The 23718-nt window shown below is 46.0% G+C and overlaps 1 protein-coding gene across 1 annotated transcript; it reads right to left on the bottom strand.

The window, feature by feature from the left end:
- Positions 1-379: 379 nt before the first annotated feature.
- On the bottom strand, positions 380-13009 carry CLDN16 (claudin 16). The gene is made up of 5 exons (XM_058189170.1): positions 12896-13009; positions 5843-5945; positions 4731-4895; positions 2159-2350; positions 380-573 (listed from the first exon to the last, which is right to left on the bottom strand). The coding sequence occupies exons 1-5, from the start codon at positions 13007-13009 to the stop codon at positions 380-382; spliced, it is 768 nt and encodes a 255-aa protein (XP_058045153.1).
- Positions 13010-23718: the final 10709 nt, after the last annotated feature.

The raw sequence follows: 23718 nt of genomic DNA, 5'->3' as shown, positions 1-23718 counted from the left end.
CAAGACGTCCGAATCTACCTAATTCGATTGGAGTCTTGGAAAATTGCATTGCAAAATTTGGAGGAAGAGCAGTCTGGAGAGAGAGAGAAAGAGCCTCACACAAGATGAAAAACGCAGAAACGCAGCCATGTGAACTAATTCTGGGTGCAGGAAGCAGGCTGGGGAGAGGACGCAGCCTACTTAAATCTCTATCAACGCAGCGGTAGGGAAATTCACTTGCTTCCTGGATGAAAAACCTCCATCTTTGGGGCGATGAAATACGGCAAGAGTGTTTCTTGCATTACAGGGCTGGTTAAGCAAAATAACTTTAAAGACGCAGGATGGAGAACTTGTCTGGTGGCCACCTGGTCTTTAAGGAGCCACTTCATTCTGAAGACTTTCAGAGCCTGTCTTGTGCCCCCCACCACCACTTCCTCATCCTTACACCCGGGTGTCCCTTGCCGGGTGTAAGGACACCCTTGCACGGGTGTCCCGTGGCGGTCGACACAAACGGATGGCAGGAGAGAGTCAGGGCAGGAGGCAGGTAAACCTTCCGTATAGCACCAGGATGGAAGTCCTTCTCCGAGTTGGCCTCTAAGAACCGAGAGACAAAAGACAGAGACACAGATTTAGCAAACCGGAAATCATGGACTTTGTAGTATCTGTGGCTCTTGGACAGGGGTCTCCAAACTTGGCAACTCTAAGACTTGTGGACTTCAACTCCCAGAGTTCCTCAGCCAGCTTTGCTTAAAAAGGTCTTAAAGTTGCCAAGTTTGGAGACCCCTGCTCTTGGAGTAAGAGGCTATCCAGGGGTAGGCCAGACAGCCAAGGGAAAATATGCTACAGCACATCTAGGTAGCCAAATGTAGAAATTAGGGCCTCTTATGGCTCAACAGACTAATGCAGTCTGTTATTAACACAGCTGCCTGCAATTACTGCAGGTTCTAGTCCCACCAGGCCCAAGGTTGACTCAGCCTTCCATCCTTTATAAGATAGGTAAAATGAGGACCCAGATTGTTGGGGGCAATAAGCTAACTTTGTATATAAATATACAAATAGGATGAAGACTATTGTTAACATAGTGTAAGCTGCCCTGAGTCTTCGGAGAAGGGCGGGATATAAATGGCTTAGGGCCTGGGTACTTACGGGACCGCCTGCTGTTACCACATGCCTCCCACCGACCCGTACGCTCTCATAGAGAGGGACTTCTCAGGGTGCCGTCCACCAAACAATGCCGGCTGGCGGCCCCCAGGGGAAGGGCCTTCTCTGTGGGGGCTCCCACACTCTGGAACGAGCTTCCCCCGGGTTTACGCCAAATACCTGACCTTCGGACATTCCGTCGCGAACTAAAGACACATCTTTTCATTCGCGCGGGGCTGGCTTGAATTGAATTTTATCAATTTTAAATTTTTCTATTAATTAATTTTAAATGGGGTTTTAGTTTATTATATATTTTAACTTTTCAGGCTAATTTTAAAATAAGTTTTTTAATTTGCATTTTAAATTGTACATTGTATTACCTGTTTTATTTTTGCCTGTACACCGCCCTGAGTCCTTTGGAAGAAGGGCGGTATAAAAATCAAATAAATAAAAAAATAAAAAATAAAAAAATAAAAAGTTGGGCAACTCTTTAAAGCAGCTGCCTCTATAATTGTCATGTGGATTTGGAAGACGTGCAGTTGTGATAAAGCAGCGTTTTTCTACCTTGGTGTCTTTAAAATGTGTGGACTTCAACTCCCAGAATTCCTCAGCCAGCATAGGCAGGTAGCTAAGCATAGATGTTCTGCAGCTCTTTAAAGCAGCTGCTTCTATAATTCTCATATGAACCTGGGAAGAAGTCCAGTTGTGATAAAGCAGCATTTTCCCACCTGGGCAGTTTAAGGAAGAGGAGGAGGAAGAGACGGAGGAAGGGGAGGGGGAGGAGGAGGAGTGTAGGGTTTTTGATGCTTCCTGAGCTTGTTTCTTTTCCCGCCAATGTTTCATTACCCAGACTAGGTAACATCATCAATGCTAGGAGGAAGGGGGTTTGCACTCATTTTATATTCCACGAGCACTGATGATATTCCCTAGTTGGGTCATGAAACGTCTGCAAGAAAACCACACAGCTCAGAGAGCACCACGGACCCCTCATGTCAACCCTGAGCTATGAATATTCTCCTCTATTAGTATCTCATCTCACCTTGGAGAAGGCGTCCGCAGCAGGTTAAGAAGGCACCGGCTAGGAAGCATCCCAAGGAACCGCTCATCCCGAGCCAGCAAGACCAGCCAAACTTATATTGGGTGCCCACAAAGACATTATGGAAGACCAGGGTGGAGCGCTCCACGTAGACCTCAATGGCATACCAGGTGGAGCCGATGAGCCCAGGAATACCTGTGAAAGAAAGAGCGAGAGGGAGGGAAAGAGGGAGGGAAGCTGTAGTGTCCACTATCCAGAATTAAACAGCCAGGGTTGGAAGAGACTTCAAGGTCTTCTCATCCAACCCTTGCTGAAAGAAGGCCTCCTCAGATCATAGATAGAGCCCTCAGGACCCCAGGAGGCCCTTCCTGGTCCATACTGGAGAGGTGTGGCTACACTTGGAATGCTGCATCCAGTTGTGGTCACCACGATACCCAAAAAACCATGCTGAGAACATAGAGAGAATGCAGAGGACAACAAAGATACAAAGGGTTTGGAGGCTAAACCGTATGGTGAATGGTTGAGGGAACTAGGTGCAGTAGTAGCCAAAATTGTGGAAACCTTTTGGGAAACGTGTGTTTTCTAAAACTAGCTAATAACACCACTTTTTTTTTGAGTAGTGCCATAAAAGTATATATCAATGGAAAGATAATTTCATCAAGAATGTAATGCAATAACTTCAAGGAAGGATTTGCTATGAGAATAGCAGTTACAGGATAAAGAAGAAAAGTGAAACACGTAGAAAAAAATGAGCTATACAAAAATGATCCCCATGTCAGTTAATACTTAGCTGGGTAACCTTTAGCATGAATGACAGCCTTACAACATCTTCCCATGGAGCAAGCCAAGTCTTTTAGTTCTGCAGCTACTCTAACATGAAACCGAGATTGAAGGATGGTTTCTATTAACTGGGTTTTATTACTGGGTCGCAAGTTTTGACTAACAAGTTTCTTTAGTCGGCTCCCTAGATTTTCCATTGAGTGAAGGTCTGGGCTATTCCCAGGCCATTCCAGCAGTGGAATAGGATTATCTTGAAACTCCCCCCAAAAAAGTGGTGTTATTAGTCATCAAACCTCAAAAATACACTTTTCCCAAAAGGTTTCCACAATTTTGGCCACTGCTGTATGCTTAGCCCAAGGAAGAGAAGGTTTAGGGATGACGGGATAGCATCTTCCAACAGTTGAGGGACTGTCACCTAGGTCCACCTATTCTCCTGAGGGCAAGACAAGAAGTAACAGGTAGAAGCTCATTTGGTCTTTCTTACTGACAATTGTATATTATTATAATTCTTTTGCTTATCATCTACCTTGGGTTGGGTTCTATGTTTCCTTTCTCAGTCTCCTTCATGAAAAGTCTACGATTTCTGGTTAAAAAGTGGTCCGGCCTTCTCCTCTCTCAGTGGAACCATGGACCTCCTAATTCACCCCAAGTTAGGAAGGAAAAGGATGTTCTGCAAGGGATGATGAAAGGTTTGAAGGTCAAAGAAGTCAAGTCGGTGACCAGGATGTTGTGATCTAAACTTCATGGGTTTCAATCACACTGTTGAGCCCAACATCCGGATCTCTTTGACCAGACTCTGCAGACACTCCCCAGAAGAAAAAAGGAAACCTCTGAATGGTAGGGCTCCTCCTTATTCCAAAGAAGCCCAGAAGAAACCTTGAAGCTTGCATTCTGCATCTTCTCATGGGTCCAAAGGTGAGAGAAGGTGGTGACTTCCAGGTCCTCCAAAGGCCCATCTCAGGAGCATCTCAGATACAGATTAACAGAGTTGGAAGCAATCTTGTACGTCATCTAGTCCAACCCCCCCACCCAAGCAGGAGACCCTACTCCATTTCTGACAAATGGCAGTCCAGTCTCTTCTTGAAAGCTTCCAATGATAAAGCTCCCACAGCTTCTGAAGGCAACTTCTGTTCCATTGGTTTCCATCCATTATTCCTTCTCTGGCCTTCAGGTGCTTTGGAAAATAGCTTGACCCCCTCCTCTCTGTGGCAGCCCCTCAAATATTGGAAGATGTATCATGTCTCCTCTGGTCCTTCTCTTCACTAGACTAGCCAGGGCCAGTTCCTGCAACCGTTCATCGTAGGTTTTGGCCTCCAGTCCCCTCATCATCCTGGTTGCTCTTCTCTACACCCTTTCTAGAGTCTCAACATCACTTTTATAGTATGGAGACCAGAACTGGATGCAGGATTCCAAGTGTGGCCTTATTAAGTCTTTATAGAGTGGTATTAGGATCTCCCTTGATCTTGATTGTATCCCTCTGTTAATGCAACTTAAGATGTTTTTTGAAGATGGGAACCACATCGGCTCTTTTCCAGTCTCTGGTAGTTCCCTGGTATTCCAGGATTTTTGGAAGATCTGGTGCAGTGGTTCTGACACGCCATCTGCCAGCTCCTTCAGAACTCTGGGATGTAATCCATCCATCTCAGAAGCAACACAGCTTCTTCAATGTCCATTGAATGATGCCATGAATGGGCGAAGGACTTCTGGGAGTCCTTCTCCCAGTCTAGCCCCATGTAAGCCCCCCATATCTACCCTAAGACCCCCCCTCTGGACCAGACCCCATGGGCCAAACTACCTCCTGCTAAGAGCGCCAGGCCAGAGATGAAGCAGATACGGTTTTTGATCCCCGATTCATCCAGGAGGAACTTCACACAGTCCAGGCCCAGAAGGAGAAACACGAATCCGAGCCCGGCCAGAAGGTCAGCGGTGATTAGCAGAACCCGGGTCAGGACCAGCTTCACTGCAAAAGAAGCAGGGTGGGTTGGGGAAAGGGAGATGGGTGCCCCCCACCTACTCTGGGCGCAGCCCTGAACATGATGTTCTCCAGCTTGGAAGGAGATTTTTGGATGAAGAATTAAAATAGAATTAACAGAGTTGGGAGGGACCTTGGAGGTCTTCTAGTCCAACCCCTGCTCAAGCAGGAGACCCTCTACCAGTTCAAACAAATGGTTATCCAACATCTTAAAAACTTCCAGTGTTGGAGCATTCACAACTTCTGGACGCAACATTACTTCCTTAAACTTCTTGATTACTTCCTAAAACGATTACTTTCTAAAACACCTTCATCACAAAAGGCAAGTGCCACCAAGAATGGACTTGGTTCTTCTAGATTAAGGGTGTTTAAGGAGGACCTCAAGACACGCTAGGCACGTGGGGCCCCCAGAGATCATCCATCACCAACTAGGATATTTTAACAAGACTAAAGAGGAAGGAAAGGGGAAATCACATAGCATACTACAGATACTCCATGGCCTACAACCATTTGTTTAGTGACCATCCGAAGTTACGACGGCACTGGAAAAAAGTGACTTAGGACCATTTTTCACACTTATGACTGCAGCATCCCCATGGTCACATGATCAAAATTCAGATGGTTAGCAACTGACTCACATTTACGACGGCTGCTGTGTCCCTGGGTCATATGATCCCTTTTTGTGACCATCTGAACAGCAAAGACAAGGGGAAAGCCAGATTCACTTAATGACTGTGTGACAATTTAATCCCTGCTGTGATTCACTTAACGGCGGTGGCAAGAAAGGTGGTGAAATGGGGACAAAACTCACTTAACAACGGTCTCGCCCACCAATGGAAATTTTGGGCGCCATTGTGGTCGTACATCGAGGACTTCCTGGGTAGATGACCTCCTGGGTCCCTGTGAACCCTCACCTTCAGGGCAAGCCCACCTACCTGGGTGCTCAGCAAAGATGGAGTCGTATTCGTCACAGGTGGTTATCCCATCAAAGGCATTGGTGACACACTCCCACCAGAGGCCACGGCACGTGGCACTTACCTAGAAGAGAGGAAGCCATGGTTATTTCTCTGGCTGTTACAATTCCACTGTTTGGCAAACCAGCGTTGCCTTCACACCACTGTATTAACCTGGCTGTTGATCTAACCAACCTTTTTTCTGCTGTAAGGTCCAAAAATGTACCTGAGTCACCAGAGTGCCAAAATGAGACTCAAGAAGAGGCTTGGAAAAGTACAAGGAAGAGCTGGGTGAAACTATCTCCACAACATACATGCACAAAACATTCAGAGCCAGCCGTGCGTGGTGGCAGCCAAAAAAGCCAATGCAATCCTAAATTGCATTACCAGAGGGATACAATCAAGATCAAGGGAGATGCTAAGGCCACTCTATAAAGCCTTAAGAAGACCACACCTAGATTCCTGTATCCAGTTTTGGTCACCACACTATAAAAAAGATGTTGAGACTCTAGAAAAAGTGCAGAGAAGAGCAACCAGGATGATGAGGTGACCAGAGGTTAAAACCTACGATGAACGGTTGCAGGAACTACGCATGGCTGGTCTACTGAAGAGAAGGACCAGGGGAGACATGATGGCAGTCTTCCAATACTTGAGGGGCTGCCACATAGAGGAGGGGGTCGAACTATTCTCCAAAGCCCCTGAAGGCCAGATAAAGAACAACGGATAAAAACTGATCAAGGAGAGATTCAACCTGGAAATAAGGAGAAATTTTCTGACAGTGAGAACAATGAACCAATGGAGCAGAAATTGCCTTCAGAATTTGTGGGAGCTTCATCACTGGAGGCTTTCAAGAAGAGACTGAGCTGCCCTCTGTCAGAAATGGTGTAGGAGGTTGATGACCTACAAGGTCCCTTCTAACTCTTTTAATCTGTAAATCTGTAAATCTAGAAAGCCTGTAAGGAAGAAGCCAGGCCTAAATGAGTGTAGCCCCAATGTCTTAATCCGGTACCCAACGTGACAATATCTTGCCCATGTCCCCCCCCCGCACCTTTATCCATGGAGCATTCTTTGCCCATGCTCTGTCCATGCTTTTTATTATCTTACAGAGCATCCCTTGTAGCCTTGTGTGTGGGTGCTCCTAGGCAGCCCCCTGCTCTGTCCCCATTTATCTGTTTCAACTCCTACCCTCAAAACGACGCTATAGAGCACTGCACACCAGAACAACTAGACACAAGAACAGTTTTTTCCCGAAGGCCATCACTCTGCTAAACAAATAATTCCATCAACACTATTTACTGAATCTGCACTACTATTAATCGTTTCATAGTTCCCATCACCAATCTCTTTCCCCTTATGACTGTATGACTATAACTTGTTGCTGGCAATCCTTATGATTTATATTGATATATTGATCATCAATTGTGTTGTAAATGTTGTACCTTGATGAAGGTATCTTTTCTTTTATGTACACTGAGAGCATCTGCACCAAGACAAATTCCTTGTGTGTCCAATCACACTTGGCCAATAAAATTCTATTCTATTCTCTATTCTATTCTATCTATGGGGCAGGATGTTCCTGGGTAACTACCTGCTCTGCCTTTCTTATTTACTCTCCAAGGATGTGCCCAGCTTTGAAGCAAACAAACAGAAGGGAGAAACCAGAAAGCAATGGATGCCATTCTTTACAAGCGAGGTTTATAGGATTAATTCCTAATAAATAATTCCCAACCGTAGCAAAACAGCACAAGCAACTCTTAACAGAAGCAAAGGGCAAATTCGTCTCCCTAGCTCCTTTCAGTACATTCACACAATGCCCCGAAGCAGGAGCTGAGCCATCATGGTTGGGTTTTACACGCAACACGCGCTAAGCCAACCTCCCCTTCCCAAATGTGAATCAAAGTTAAGAGGTTGTTGTGTGAAAGCCTCTTCCAGCCTTCACTGGAGGTAGAAAATTACGTTGTGTGAACACAGGCCACGAAGGAGAGGAGAGAGTCACAAGGGCAAGGAAGGTGTGGGTGGCATCTGAAGAGGAAAAGCATGGAGCTCAGATCTTAGCAAAGGCCAAATTAGAATTCGAAGCGACCAGCTCATTAAAGGCAAGAAATAAAATTCTGCTTGCAAAAGACCGGGAGGTTTTGATAGTGGGGAAACTGGTTTATTTTGGCTGGTGAAAAACCCTAACCCTAACTTTAACCCTCTGTGGCTCAGAGTGGTAAGACAGTCTGTTATTAACAGCAACTGCTTGCAAATACTGCAGGTTCAAGTCCCACCAGGCCCAAGGTTGACTCAGCCTTCCATCCTTTATAAGGTAGGTAAAATGAGGACCCAGATTTTTGGGGGCAATAAGTTGACTTTGTATATAATATACAAATGGATGAAGACTCAGGGAAACAAGGAAGGTGGTGGAGAAGGGCGGATATAACGCAATAAATAAATAAATAAATAAATAAATAAATAAATAAATAAATAATAATAATAATAATAATAATAATAATAAAACCCTGCCTCACATCTCTCTAGCTGCTCCCAGTGTCATAGAATCCTAGCGCTGGAAGGGTCCTTGGAGGTCTTCTAGTCCAACCCCCTGGTCAAGCAGGAGGCCCTGAACCATTCTGAACAAATGGCTGTCCAATTCCTTCTGGAAACCTCCAGTGATGGAACACCCATAACTTCCGAAGGTAACTTCCCTTCCACTGGACAACTATCTCGCCTAGCAACAGACATTTTGGGCCCAGTTGTGGTCATAAGTCGAGGACTACCTGAAAAGCATCGATGGGATTCAGTGAGAACTATTAACCAGCGGAACAGCTTGCCGCCAGAAGCTGTGCATGCTCCAACACTGGAGGTTTTTAAGGAGAGGCTAGACACCTGAAATGTTTGTCTGAAATGACATAGGGTCTCCTGCTTGAGCAGGGGGTTCGTCTAGACCAGGGATCTTCAACCTTGGTCCCTTTAAGACTTGTGGACTTCAACTCCCAGCTTTGCCGGCTGAGGAACTCTGGGAGTTGAAGTCCACAAGTCTTAAAGGGACCAAGGTTGAAGACCCCTGGTCTAGAAGACCTCCAAGGTCCCTTCCAGCTCTATTCTAATTGATTGATTCAGGTTTCTTTTTCAATGTTTGTTAAGCAGGTAGAAGCGGGGCTTAAATTAAGCTAGATAAGAAGAAGTGTGAGAGAGGAAACCCCCTTCTCTGCCCCCTCCCCCCCCATCCAACCTCTCCTGGGCTGCCCCTTCTGGCAACGTGGCCATTGCAAAGCCCCTCCTGGAAGGGAGCCGAGGTCAACACCCACCCGCAATCTTTAGAGAGCCAATGGACCGGGGAAGTGTGAAAAGTAACTCAATCTGTCAGGAATTAACACCAGCGGCCCTTCTTGCGGTGGCCGTTTAGTGTTCACACTTGAGCAGGGAAGTATGAAATGTGGAGGCTGGCAACCAGCCTCAAGGGCAGGTTAATGAGGCTGGAAGAGGGTGGCCGGAATCACATGGGCTGTTCGGCCGGGAAGCCAAGGTTAAAAAAAATCCTCAGCTCGGAGCTTCTGCAATTTCTTTGGGCTTCCTTATAGAATATAGAATAACTTTATTCCTTATATATATTCCTTATAGAATATAGGATATAGAATATAGAATGTACACTGAGAGCATATGCACCAAGAAAAATTCCTTGTGTGTCCAATCACACCTTATTATTATTATTATTATTATTATTATTATTATTATTATTATTAATCAAATTTCTATACCGCACCATCTCCCAAAGGACTCAGGGCGGTTCACAGCCATATTAAAATACACAATACAATACAAATATAATAAATAACAATATTAAAAAATAACAATATTAAAAAACAATTAAAACCAAATATTTGATGGCCAAATCATTAAAACGGTAAAAGACCGATTAAAACCCATTTAAAATTTCACAAAAATATTTCTTAGGCTAGTCCAGTTCGATGGAATAATAAGGTCTTCAGTTCACGTTTGAAGGCCCGGAGGTCGGGGAGTTGTCGTAACCCCGGAGGTAGCTCGTTCCATAGGGCCGGTGCTGCCACAGAGAAGGCCAATAAAAAATTCTATTCTATTCTATTCTATTCTATTCTATTCTATTCTATTCTATTCTATTCTATTCTATTCTATAGAATATAGAATAACAGAGTGGGAAGGGAACTTGGAGGTCTTCTAGTTCAACCCCCGATTAAGCAGGAGACCCTAGACCAGGGCTCTGCAAACTTGGCTCTTTTAAGACTTGTGGACTTCAACTCCCAGAGTCCCTCAGCTTTGCTGGCTGAGGAACTCTGGGAGTTGAAGTCCACAAGTCTTAAAAGACCCAAGTTTGTAGACCCCTGCCCTAGACCATTTCAGACACTGTCCAGTCTCTTCTTAAGAACATCCAGTGATGGAGTGCCCACGATTTCTAGTGGCAAGCTGTTCCACTGGTTAATTGCCCTCGCTGTTAGGAAGTTTCTCCTTTAATTCCCAGTTGCTTCTCTCCTTGATTACTTTCCATCGGTTGCTTCTTGTCCTGCCCTCTGGCGCTTTGGAGAATAATTTGACCCTCTCCTCTTTGGGGCAGCCCCTCAAATACTGGAAGACTGCTATCATGTCACCCCTAGTCCTTCTCTTTGTTAGACCGAGTGCAGAGAAGAGCAACCAAGATGACTAGGGATCTGGAGGCTAAAACATATGAGGAACGGTTGCTGGAACTGGGCCTGGCTAGTCTAAGGAAGAGAAGGACCAGGGGAGACATGATCGCAATCTTCCAGTATTTAATAAAGAAGAGGGGGGTCAACTTATTTTCATCTTATTTATTATTTTTATTTATTTTATTTATTTATTTGATTTTTATACCGCCCTTCTCCCGAAGGACTCAGGGCGGTGTACAGGCAGAATAAAACGAACAATACAAAATACAATTAAAATGCAATTTAAAAAACTTATTTAAATTAGCCTGAAAATTTAAAAATTTACCATACACTAAAAAACCCCGTTTAAAATTAATAAAATTTGACATTAAAATTCAATTTAAGCCAGCCCGCTGGATAAAAGGTGTGTCTTCAGTTCATGCGGAAAGTCCAAGGTCAGGTATTTGGCGTAAACCTGGGGAAGCTCGTTCCAGAGTGTGGAGCCCCACAGAGAAGGCCCTTCCTGGGGCCGCCAGCCGACATTGTTTGGCGGACGGCACCCTGAGAAGTCCCTCTCTGTGAGAGCGTACGGGTCGGTGGGAGGCATGTGCTAACAGCAGGCGGTCCCGTAAGTACCCAGGCCCTAAGCCATGGAGCGCTTTAAAGGTCGTAACCAACACCTTAAAGTGCACTCGAAAGGCCACAGGTAGCCAGTGCAGTCTGCGCAGGAGCGGTGTTACATGGGAGCTACGCGTAGCTCCCTCTATCACCCGCGCAGCTGCATTCTGGACTAACTGAAGCCTCCGAGTGCACCTCAGGGGGAGCCCCATGTAGAGAGCATTACAATAATCCAAGCGAGAGGTAACGAGCGCATGAGTGACTGTGCACAAGGCATCCCGATCAAGGAAGGGGCGCAACTGCCGAACCAGGCGGACCTGGTGGAAGGCCCTCCTGGAGACGGCTGTCAAATGATCTTCAAACGACAGCCGATCATCCAGGAGATAAAAGATAAGTTGCCAGTTCAATATGGGATACTGTTGTGTATGATCCCATTGGTGGGAAATTCCAGCGGGAAAACATTTGAATTCTATTGGTGGCCAACTGATCCAGGTGTGTATATAAGGAGAGCATCCTGCCTGCACCTTTGGCTGAAGTCTCACTCTAAATAAAAAGAGTTGCTGTCACGACTCCGGTCTCGAACTCCTTACTCGACCAACTCAACAGATACCATTTTGATAATGAAGAGGCAATCCTAGCTCTGCAAACATTGAATTTGATGGGATGGCCGTGGCAATCATGACAATAATAATAACAATAACATCCTGTTGATATCCATAGGCCTTGGTGGAATAATGCAAACCTGGATCTGAACAAATAGCCACCCCTCTATATTTTCTGGGATGGTCCCTGTGCCTTTGACCCCTGCGTGGTTGGCTGAAATGCAACTGGTAACATTTCTGCGTGTTATCGAATTTCACCTTCAAGAAGGAAACACAATAGTTCCAGTCCCAAAGTTGAGACAGATAATAAACGAGCCCAAATTTAAGATAAATGCTCCTTTAGATCAGGGTTCCTGGAGCTTAGCAACTTTAAGAAGTAGGGGAGGGAGAGACATTAGATCAATAAGAACATCCTCTTCCTTCCTTCCTTCCTTCCTTCCTTCCTTCCTTCCTTCCTTCCTTCCTTCCTTCCTTCCTTCCTTTCCTTCCTCCCTCCCTTCCTTCCTTTTTCTTCTTTCTTTCTTTTGTTACTTTCTTCCTTCCTTCCTTCTTTTTCTTTCTTCCTCCCTCCCTCCCTCTTTCTCTTTCTCTCTCTCTCTCTTTCTTTCTCTTTCTTTCTTTCTTTCTTCTTTCCCTTCCTTTCCTCCTTTTCCTCCCTTTCTTTCTTTCCTTCCTTCCTTCCTTTTTTCCCTCCTTTTCCTCCCCCCTCTCTCTTTCTTTCTACTTCCTTCCTTCCTCCCTTTCTCTTTCTTTTTTTCATTCATTCATTCATTCATTCATTCATTCATTCATTCATTCATTCATTCATTTATCTATAAAATGTATAGGCCACCCAATTTACCGCAAGGTAACTCTGGGCGGCTTACCATTGTGTAATATATAAACTAAAACCATAAATAAAATAGTACAAAATCCCAAAACTGCAGCCCAATTAAAAAAATTGATAGGACTTCAGGGAACAAAGCAAGCCCGGCTCTCAACCAATGGCCTCACCTGTAGATTTTCTGGGTTGCTCCCTGTGCCTTCGACACCTGCATGGAAGGCTGAAATCCAACCAGCAACGTTTGCTGCTTTTCATTTTGCACCTCCAAGCACTAACTGGTCTTTTGCCAGCAAGAAACATCCAAGAATCCAGCCATTGTTTGGGCTTACCCTCACATGGAGAGAGAGGCAAATACACACCGGATGCTGCTTACCTCCAGGGAGTCGTCGGTGTTGACCATCCAACAATCCGTCCAGGTGGCCATGATGAGGAGCCCCACCGAGAGGAAGGCTGAGAAGCAGCCCAGATACTGGAGCAGAAACCGCATGTTCTCTGCCAGGGAGACCCGGCTGCCCACTTCCCTGGCCTGTCTCTAGGGCGAAACCTTCCTCCCTGTCCCTGCTGATGGACACTGGCCAAATGACCCCATGGTCCCCTGCCTGGGAGGAAGAGGAGGAGGGCCCTGGCAGGGTGCAGAGCAGCCAGGAGGGGGGGGGGCACGCACCAAGGCATGTGCCTGCATTAAAGTCCTCCTTAATCGTCCAGGTTTTGCTCAGCCTCAGGTGGACTCACCTGGTGGATCCAGGATTTTTCTGGAGAAGGGCTGGCCGCTTCCAGGGAAAGTTTTGGTCACATGCGCAAGGGCAGGTCAACTCCAGATGATGCCTCCACACCATCGGCAAGGCTCGGGCGGTGCCAACCTGAGCAGAATTACAGAAGAGCAGAAGAAAGCAGAAGAACAGAAGAAAACAGAACAGAAGAAAACAAAACAGAATACTAGAATAAAACGGAGAACAGAATAACAATAAAACAGAATAACCAAATAAAACAGGATAGCAATTAACAGAAAAAACAGAATAGCAGAATAACAATAACAAAATAAAAGAATAACAACAGAATAACAGAATAAAAGAAGAACAGAACAAAACTGATAACAGAATAACAAAATAATAGAATAAAATGGAATAACAGAATAAAACAGAATAACAGAATAACCAAATAAAACAGAATAACCAAATAAAACAGAATAACAATAACTGAACAGCAGAATAAAAGAATAACAACAGACTAACAGAATAAAACAGAATAAAGCAAAATAGAGGAGAGTAGAGTAGAATAGAATAATAACTTTATTGTCACTTTGAATGTATACTAATCGGCATACATTAAAATGAAATTTCGTTGAATACAATGTCAGCATTCCAGAAAAAACCCAACTCCAAGTAAAAACTCTGAAGCAAACATTTTTCAAAGTTCCATTTACTAGAATGAGTAAACTGGCACATTTGGGAAAACCCGAATCTTGAGAGGTCTGGGTTTCCCCTCAGTAAATCAAAAGCCCCCAAAATCATCCCCTGACTCCTCAGTCGATCACATGCTCCTATCACCGTCTGTCCCATCTCGAGACAGCACTCCGGCCACTCCTTCTCCAGATGCAGGATCGGCCTGACCTTGACCGACAGGAAGAATGCTATTATGTCTAAAGACAACCCCTCTACTAAATCTCCCCCCCACCTCCTACTTTCCCACACACGAGAAAGTGGCCGCACGGAAGCTTTTGGCCTAGTATGGCTTCCAAAGCTGACATACAGCTTTCAATTACAATTTTATTTATAATAATTTATAATAATTATAATATTATATATAATATATAATATATAGTATATATTATATAATATATATTATATAATATATATAATATTATAATATTATATATTATAATATAATATAATAATTTATTTATAATAATTTTACAATTATTGAGTCTGTCATTTGCACCTCTATAATTGTCTGGTTCGGTTCTGCAACCCAACAAGAAAGGCACAGACTTCAGAGGATCATTAGAACTGCAGAAAAAATAATTGCTACCAACTTGCCTTCCATTGAGGACCTGTATACTGCACGAATCAAGAAGAGAGCCGTGAAAATATTTACAGATCCCTCGCATCCTGGACATAAACTGTTTCAACTCCTACCCTCAAAACGACGCTATAGAGCACTGCACACCAGAACAACTAGACACAAGAACAGTTTTTTCCCGAAGGCCATCACTCTGCTAAACAATTAATTCCCTCAACACTGTCAAACTATTTACTAAATCTGCACTACTATTAATCTTCTCATAGTTCCCATCACCCATCTCCTTCCACTTATGACTGTATGACTGTAACTTTGTTGCTGGCAATCCTTATGATTTATATTGATATATTGACCATCAATTGTGTTGTAAATGTTGTACCTTGATGAACGTATCTTTTCTTTTATGTACACTGAGAGCATTTGCACCAAGACAAATTCCTTGTGTGTCCAATCACACTTGGCCAATAAAAATTCAATTCTATTCTATTCTATTCTATTCTATTCTATTCTATTCTATTCTATTCTATTCTATTCTGTTCTATTCTATTCTATTCAAAGGGTCTCTACTTCCAATATACACCACCTAAAATGATAAATAAATACAAAATTAGGTATATACTCACATATATTATATGAAACACAGAGAAAGAAACAACAGAAATCGTAAAGTACTTTTTCCCCCCCCTGTCTGTTTTAGTTGATTTGAAACCTGTTAAGTTCTGGAAGTAACGAGGCTGGAGACCAGGGTAGTGACAACAGCTCTTTAATATAGGGTGAACCCAGCAACCTGGCTGGGGAAAAACAACCCTTTATATACTGTTTAACCGGCGGCTTCAACCAATCAGCAACGTGCTTGTTTCCCGCCAAAATATTTAAAGATACATAACACTCCTCCCCTCCCAGAAAACACTTTACCACTATTTACATATTATTTACATGTTATTTTTCGACGTAGTCACGCAAATAACCTGGGCGTCTCCTGATTCTTTCAGACCTGCGCGGTTCAGTCCTGGGTGGTGTTTTGAGCTGGTCGGAGGGGCTGTTTTCTCCTCCCAGCTCTTCCTCTAGGCCATCGGGCCCTGGATTACTTGCAGACTCTTTTTCTTGGCCATCCGGCCTTGGATTACTTTTTGAATTTTCCCTGCTGTTTCCATCGGGACCCTGATGGCGTCGCTGGACCTCCGGGACCTCAGCTAAGTCTTGCGCCTCCCCCGGGTTATGGTCAGCTGTGGGTTCAAATAAGGAGTGGTCATTATCTGTCTCATTTAGCTCGGGTTGTTCAGCTATTCGTTTTCTTATCTGATCTATGTGGCGCCTCCATACTCGGTTGTCTTGTAATTCGACCAAGTATGACTTTGGACCGGTTGCTTTTATGATTTGCCCTGCGAGCCAACTTGGGCCGTCCCCATAGTTGCGGGCCCACACTCGGTCGCCTATGCCCATTTCTCTCGTTCTTTCTAGTTCCCCCTTGTAACCCTCTGGTGTGTAATGGGGATTCAAACGGTCCAGTGGGCACCGGAGCTTCCGTCCCATCAATAGTTCGGCTGGGCTTCTGCCTGTAGCAGTGCTTGGGGTTCTGTGCTGAACGGCCAGAAAGAAATCTATCTTTGTTTGCCAGTCACCTGGCTTGAGCCTGGACAATGCCTCCTTAGCGCTCCGGACGGAACGCTCTGCAAGGCCATTCGACGCAGGGTGGAAAGGTGCAGAGAGGGCATGTCGGATGCCCTCCTCTGCCAAGTATTCCTCAAACTGGGCTGCCGTGGTGCGGGCGTTGTCGGACACCAGAGTGTCAGGCAACCCGTGGGTTGCGAATAGGTGGCGAGGGCTACGATTACTGCCTCGGCCGTAGTGGATTTCATGAGTATGATCTCTAACCATTTAGAGAATGCGTCGACAACCACTAGGAAGGTTTGGCCGTGGAAAGGGCCAGCAAAATCAATGTGGATTCTTGACCAGGGCCCTTGAGGTTTTCCCATTCCTGACTGGGGCCGTTGGGGGTAGAGGTCTGGACTCTTGGCAAGCCTGGCATTTCCCTACCCTCTCAGCAATCTCTGAGTCCATGAGTGGCCACCACACATAGCTTCTTGCTAGCCCCTTCATCCTTACGATCCCTGGGTGACCCTCGTGGAGGAGGTCCAGTACCTTTCCCCTTAATTTATCCGGGATAACCACGATCACCCCATAACAGGCACCCCTTGAGCCGAGAGCTCATCACGTTTTTACAAATTCCTTAAACTGTTCGCCCGGCGCGGCCACCCTCTTTGTACCCAACCGAGTACAGTCCTTAACATAATGTCCCGGTATGACGCCCGAGCCACTTCCTTAGATGTGACTGGGCCAGAGTCCAAAGAGTCAATAAGCAGGATGGGCGTCCCCGGAGTGGGGTCTTCGATCGCCCCTGGTAGTGGGCATCTGCTTAACGCGTCCGCATGCCCCACTTCTTTTCCTGGTCGATGCTGCAGCTTGTAAGAGTAAGCGGCTAAGAAAATAGTCCATCGAGTCAAACGTGGCGAAAGTGCCACAGGCGTTGGGCGATCGCCAGCCAGTATTCCTAACAGCGGTCTGTGGTCAGTCACAATTTCAAAGTCTCGCCCAAAAACATATTCGTGAAATTTTTTCACCCCTGACACAATTGCTAGCGCTTCCTTATCTAACTGGCTATAGTTCCTCTCTGGGGAGGACATCGTTCTGGAGTAGAAGGCTATAGGGGCTTCTGTGCCGTTTGGAAGTCTGTGGCTGAGCACAGCCCCCACTCCGTAAGGGGAGGCATCGCAAACCAGCACTAAGGGTAATGAGCTATGATACTGGATGAGCAGGCTATCGCTCGAGAGCAGGTTTTTTACTGCTTCGAAAGCCCTACTTTCCGACTTTCCCCAAGACCAAACAGTATTTTTCCCTAGAAGCTTATGCAGCGGTTCAGCAACGGTCGCTTTGTTTTTTAAAAAGACCGCGTAAAAATTCACTAGCCCCAGGAATGCCTGTAGCTCTGTTTTGTTTGTGGGCGCTGGAGCCTTTCTGATTGCTTTGACCTTGCTCTCAGTGGGGTGAATTCCTTTCTTGTCTATTCGATAGCCCAAGAATTCGGATTCTACCCCTATCTGGCATTTGTTCACTTTAACCTTTAGTCCGGCTGACCGGAAGATGCCCAGAACCTTTCTCAGACGCTCCCCCAATTCCTCTACATTTTCCGCTGATATCAATACATCATCGAAGTAGGGAACTACCCCTGGGAGCCCTTGCAGAAGTCGTTCCATTAAGTTTTGGAACAGCCCTGGTGCCACACTCACCCCAAATTGTAATCGGGTACACTTGAATGCCCCCCTGTGAGTTACAATCGTTTGGGCTTCGGCTGTGTTGGCGTCTACGGGCAGTTGTTGGTAGGCTTGAGCCAAGTCCAACTTTGCAAAGACTTGCCCTTGCCCCAAAGAGTGCAGCAAGTGTTGCACCACGGGAACTGGGTAAGCGCTTTTCTGTAAGGCTTTGTTTAGCGTCGCCTTGTAGTCAGCGCAGATTCTAATTGACCCATCTGGTTTTACTGGGGTGACGATTGGCGTCTCCCACTTTGCGTGATCGACTGGCACCAAAATCCCCTGATTTATGAGCTTATCTAGCTCCTTGTCAATTTTAGGTTTGAGGGCAAAAGGGACTCTCCTTGCCTTTAACCTAATGGGGGCTACCTGGGGGTCTAAGTTGAAGGAGATAGGGGTCCCCTTGTACTTGCCCAGGCAGTCCTTGAAGACATCTTCGAACTCACTCATGAGCATGTCTTTCAGGTTACAGTCACTTCTGTAGATGCCAGTCACGCCCATGCCCAGTGCGCGAAACCAGTCTAGTCCCAACAAACTCGGTAGGGTCCCTTCGACGATCGTGATGGGCAGGGTCTTCCTGTGTGGTCCGTACTCGACTCGGACAGAGGTGGTCCCTCGAACAGGGATTCGATTCCCTTGATAGTCGTGGACTCGTAGCCGTTGTGTTTGCAGATGGCGCTTCGCGACTGATGGCAGTGACTTCGCCAAAGTGTCCCAGGACATGATGGTGATTGCTGACCCGGTGTCCACTTCGAGTCGGCACCGCACTCCCTCTATTTTGGGTTTGGTGAAGATCTTCTTCTCCACTCGGGTTGAGGCGCGGCCTATGACCACAGTCGTTTGGTTCGAATCCGCGCCTTTTTTGTTTGAGCCAATCGCGGGTCGCCTTGTCGAACCCGCGCTCTGATTGGCCGATTTGAATTTTCGGCGGGAAGGTTGGGGAGCTCGACAGACTTGAGCTAGGTGCCCTTTCTTCTCGCACCGCCGACATGTTGCGTCCTTAAACTTGCAGCGTTGGCGCTGGTGTTGACCTCCGCAACTTCCGCATTCGTCCCGGTCCTCTTTGCCGCGTTTCTCGGTTCGGCAGACCCCTTCCTCATCCTCACCGTCGGATTCGGTCTGGATCTCTTCTTGGTGCACCGGGGTTGACTTTGTGCTCGCCTTTGGTGTGAGAGGCTTTTGCAGTGTCTCCGCCGCTTGGGTGGACATTTCATGCGCTCGGGCTTCGTCCAGGGCGTTCGCCAGCGTCAGATTGCTTTTCGATAGCAGCCGCCTCCGCAAACGCATGTCTCTGACCCCCCTGATGAGTTGCTCCAGCAGCACCTCGTCCAGGTCTCGGTACCCACAGTCTTTGGAGGCTTTCCGCAGGGCGGCCATGTAGTCGCCGATGGATTCGCCCTCTAGCTGTCGGCGCTCTCCAAATTCAAAACGCCGCACGTATTTGGACGGCGTTGGCGCGAAATGGTTTTTTAGCATGGTTTGCAGAGTTTGCCACGATACCGATTGTATCGGCGTTGGCTCTGCCAGGGCTTCCGCGATGTCGATGACTTCGGGACCGCAGTGGCTCAAGAAGTATGCCCTTTTGCGGTTATCTGGAACTCCTTGCAGTTCGTTGGCTTCTAGAAAGCTTTCGAAACGGGTCATATACGTTCCCCATTTCTCTCTAGCCGGGTCAAACGGTGCGGGCGGAGTGTAACTGGCCATCTCCGCTTTTCTGCCCTGCGTTTGCTGGGTTCGGTTCTTTCGTGCTTCAGCTCGATTCTGGTGCTCCTAAACCTCGAGATCCCACCTTCGTCGCCAGTGTTAAGTTCGGGAAGTAACGAGGCTGGAGACCAGGGTAGTGACAACAGCTCTTTAATATATGGTGAACCCAGCAACCTGGCTGGGGAAAAACAACCCTTTATATACTGTTTAACCGGCGGCTTCACCCAATCAGCAACGTGCTTGTTTCCCGCCCAAAATATTTAAAGATACATAACAAAACCCATTTCGGCAAAGTGGGGCAGAAGAGAAGCCGAACCCCAAAGCCAGGGCTCTGGGGGCAACACAGGTTCTCCGGGGGGGACTGCATTCTGGGTTTTCTCCAACAGGTGGCGCCTGGCTCATTCCTCCTGCCCAGGAAAGATGTTGAACTGGGGAGTAACAGCTGGACGTGAAAGTTTGGCAAAGGGGCTGAAGTCCACTTGGCCTTCTTGCCAGTTAGCAAACTTTTTGCAATTCCCACAAAGGAATGATCTCGCTCGTTTCTTTATTAGGGACCCACATTCCTCCCCTTGACTGAGATTTAAAAAATAGAGTTCTGCCAAAGTTCTGTCAAAGTTCTCAGGGCAGGCAGGAGACCAGAATGTGACTTCAGCAATCCAATTTAGACTTTGCTTGACTCAGAGAATGCCAGAAAGCAGATCCTTTATATAGGCCATGGGGTGTGGCTCCATGACTCAGCACTTATCCAGGCCTGCCCCTCCCTTCCTTTTGCTGACGTCGCCTCTCCATTCTCCGGAAGCGTGGATCCCTCCACCCTCCAGCTGCCGGCAATCCCAGCTCGTGACTGGCCTCATATTCCTCATGCTCACATGCTGTGGGGGAGGGGTTTATCTGCTCTGTCTGTCTGGGTATGGTGCCAGGACTGGAGGCTGGAGGCATGCCAGGCTGTTCGTCTTCATTATCCGTTTCTGGCTGAGGTAACAGAAGATGAGAAGGGCCCCGCTGCAGCGGGGGGGGGGGTGAGCGAGGCACAACAATAAGTATGTAATACCTATATGAAATTGGATACATTCAAAGGGAACATTAGGACAGGGACGGTAGGCACGCTGGTGCTCTTATGCACGCCCCTTACAGACCTTTTAGGAATGGAGTGAGGTCAACAGTAGATAGTCTTTGGTTAAAGTTTTGGGGATTTTGAGAAGAGACCACAGAGTCAGGTAGTGCGTTCCAGGCATTAACAACTCTGTTACTGAAGTCATATTTTCTGCAATTGAGTTTGGAGCAGTTTACCTTGAGTTTGTATCTATTGTGTGCTTGTGTATTGTTGTGGTTGAAGCTGAAGTAGTCTTCAACAGGAAGGACATTGTAACAGATGATTCTATGAGTTAAGCTCAGGTCTTGTCGAAGGCGGCGGAGTTCTAAATTTTCTAAACCCAGGATTTCAAGTCTGGTGGCATAAGTTATTTTGTTGTATTCAGAGGAGTGGAGAACTCTTCTTGTAAAATATTTCTGGACACATTCAATTGTATTAATGTCCGAAATGAGGTGTGGGTTCCAGACAGTCGAGCTGTATTCAAGAATTGGTCTAGCAAATGTTTTATATGCTCTGGTTAGTAGTGTAGTGTTTCTGGAGAAGAAGCTACTCAAGATTAAGTTTACAACTCTTAGAGCCTTTTTTGCGATGTAGTTGCAGTGGGCTTTGGCATTTAGATCATTACTCAGACTTCCTTGCTTTCTTTTTGCTTTGAAAACATTTTGCTTCTCATCTGAGAAGCTTTCTTCAGTTCTAACTGTTCTAGCTTCAGTTAGAACGGAAAAAGCTTCTTGGATGAGTAGCAAAACCTTTTCAAACAAACAAAAAAACCCACAAGAAAATCCAGATACCTTTTGGAAACAAGCACCTTTGGGACAACCATGACCTCAATGACTGAGAAGCTCTATAGCCCCTCCCTTATGTTCCTCCTTCCCAGCAGATATCCAACACACACACACACACACACACGCTGGAGTACACAACATATCTTGGCGTGGTTGTTGAGGCATCCTAAGGGAATGATGGAAAAAGCAAATTCGGGGTTGTGTTTTACAGATTTATGGCATTACAGAAACTTTATAAAGTTTTTTTTCCCCTGCTTGTCACGAGCCGCCCAGAATGGTGTTTTTAAGATAGGCAGCAGAAATTTTATAAATAAATAAATAAAGGCGTGCATATGCACCGCACAACATTGTTGGTTGGATATGTGTGTGTGTGTGTGTGTGTTTGTGTGTTTTTGAAGATGTTTGGGAAAGGATTGTCTGAACTTGCCTTCTGTTTTTCAGCCTTACTGCAAATCCCCCACGGATTGTACACAAAAAACCCCTCCGTGGCTGAATTGCAGTTTTGAGTCAAAATTATTGTTGTGTTGTTTTCGCTCTCTCTCTCGTCTGCCCGTCAAAACACTCGGCTTCGGCCACCCACACACTGGAAAGTGTTGGGATTTGGAACACACACACACACACACACACACACACACACACAGATACACACATATACACCTGCAACCGATAATGTTTGCCTCTTTCCTGCTTTGAACAAGTTCAGACAAAGTTTCTGGAGAAGGACTGTTGTGTTCTCTCGTTCGGGTGTCTCTTCCAGACAACGTTGTTTTGATGGTGCTGAATCATTTATCTAAAGATAGTAACCAGGGCGCTGGCTCCTGGATGCCAGAAAAGCCTGCACTTAATAGTAATCCAAGAGAAAACAGAAACCTAGTTAGAGAGGACAAATAACAGCTGTATTTTGCAGTTGTTTTCTTCAAGAGGGCTTAGCCAAAGAAAAAGTTCCAGAAATATATATATTTCCCCCATGCAACTGCCAAAACACCTCAAAGCAAATTTAAATTTTTGGGTTCCCCAACAGACTCTCTCCTAAGCCAGCATGCCTTACTTATCCTGGCTTACTCGTAGCCAAGGTTAAACAATTGATGGGATTTGACTTTTGCTTCCTTCCTTCTTTAATTCATTGGTCAGCACTCATTATTTTAACCCCCTAATTTTATTTACATGTAGTCCTTGACTTACAACTGCAATTGAGACCAACATTTTCCGTTTCACGCCGTTCAACCGTTCTGCTTGCCACGGTTGTTAAGTGAATCTGGCTTACCCACTGACTTGTCAGAAGGTCACAAAAGGGGATTATGTGATCCCGGGACACACAGCAACGGTCGTAAGTATGAGCCATTTGCAAACATCTGAATTTGGGTCACATGACTGTAGAGAGGCTGCAACGGTTGTAAGTAAAAAATGCCCAGAAGTCACTTTTTTCACTACCGTTGTAACTCTGAATGGTCATTAACCAAATTGTTGTAACTCAAGGATTACCGGTATTTATTTATTTGAAGTATTTATGCAGCCGCCTGTCTTCTAAGTAACTCTGGGCGTTTCCCAGTCCAAAGTTAAAACAACCTATAAAATCATATTAAAGCTATAAAATGAAACAGATTAAAACATTAAAGCATTAAAACAACAAATTCCTAGCACCAAGTCAACTTCGAAGGTGCAAAAATTATCCGATGTTATCCCAGCACTTGGAGGAAAATCCTGGTCTTTAAAGGCCTGACGGAGGGCTAAGAAGGGGGAAGGTCTGCCCAGCGTCAGGGGGAGGGGGCTTCCATGAAGAACAGAATTACAGAGTTGGTAGGGACCTTGGAGGTTGTCATGTCCCACTCCTCAGCTGACGGCCGGGTTGGGGAAGTCCGTATCAAGCGTGCCTCTGCAGCTCTGCCAAAGTCCTATCAGAGTTCTCAAGGCAGGCAGGAGACCAGGAAGTGACTTCAGCAATCCAAGGTAGACTTTGCCTGACTCAGAGAATGCCAGAAAGCAGATCCTTTATATAGGCCATGGGGTGTGGCTCCATGACTCAGCACTTATCCAGGCCTGCCCCTCCCTTCCTTTTGCTGACGTTGTCTATCCATTCTCCGGAAGCGAGGATCTCTCCAGGCTCCAGCTGTTGGCAATTCACATTCCTCAGGCTCACATGCTGTGGGGGAGGGGGAGGGGTCTAGTTGCTCCGTTTGCCTGGGCATGGAGCCAGGGCTGGGGGCTGGAGGCACGTCAGGCCCTTCGTCTTGCTCGGCCTGTCTGGGCATGGTGCCAGGGCTGGGGCCTGGAGGCATGCCAGGACATT

Source organism: Ahaetulla prasina, chromosome 6 (genome assembly GCF_028640845.1).
Source record: "Ahaetulla prasina isolate Xishuangbanna chromosome 6, ASM2864084v1, whole genome shotgun sequence".
Taxonomy (NCBI): Eukaryota; Metazoa; Chordata; class Lepidosauria; order Squamata; family Colubridae; genus Ahaetulla; species Ahaetulla prasina.
Note: the sequence above shows the minus strand (reverse complement) of the source record. Positions and strands in the feature narration are given on the sequence as shown.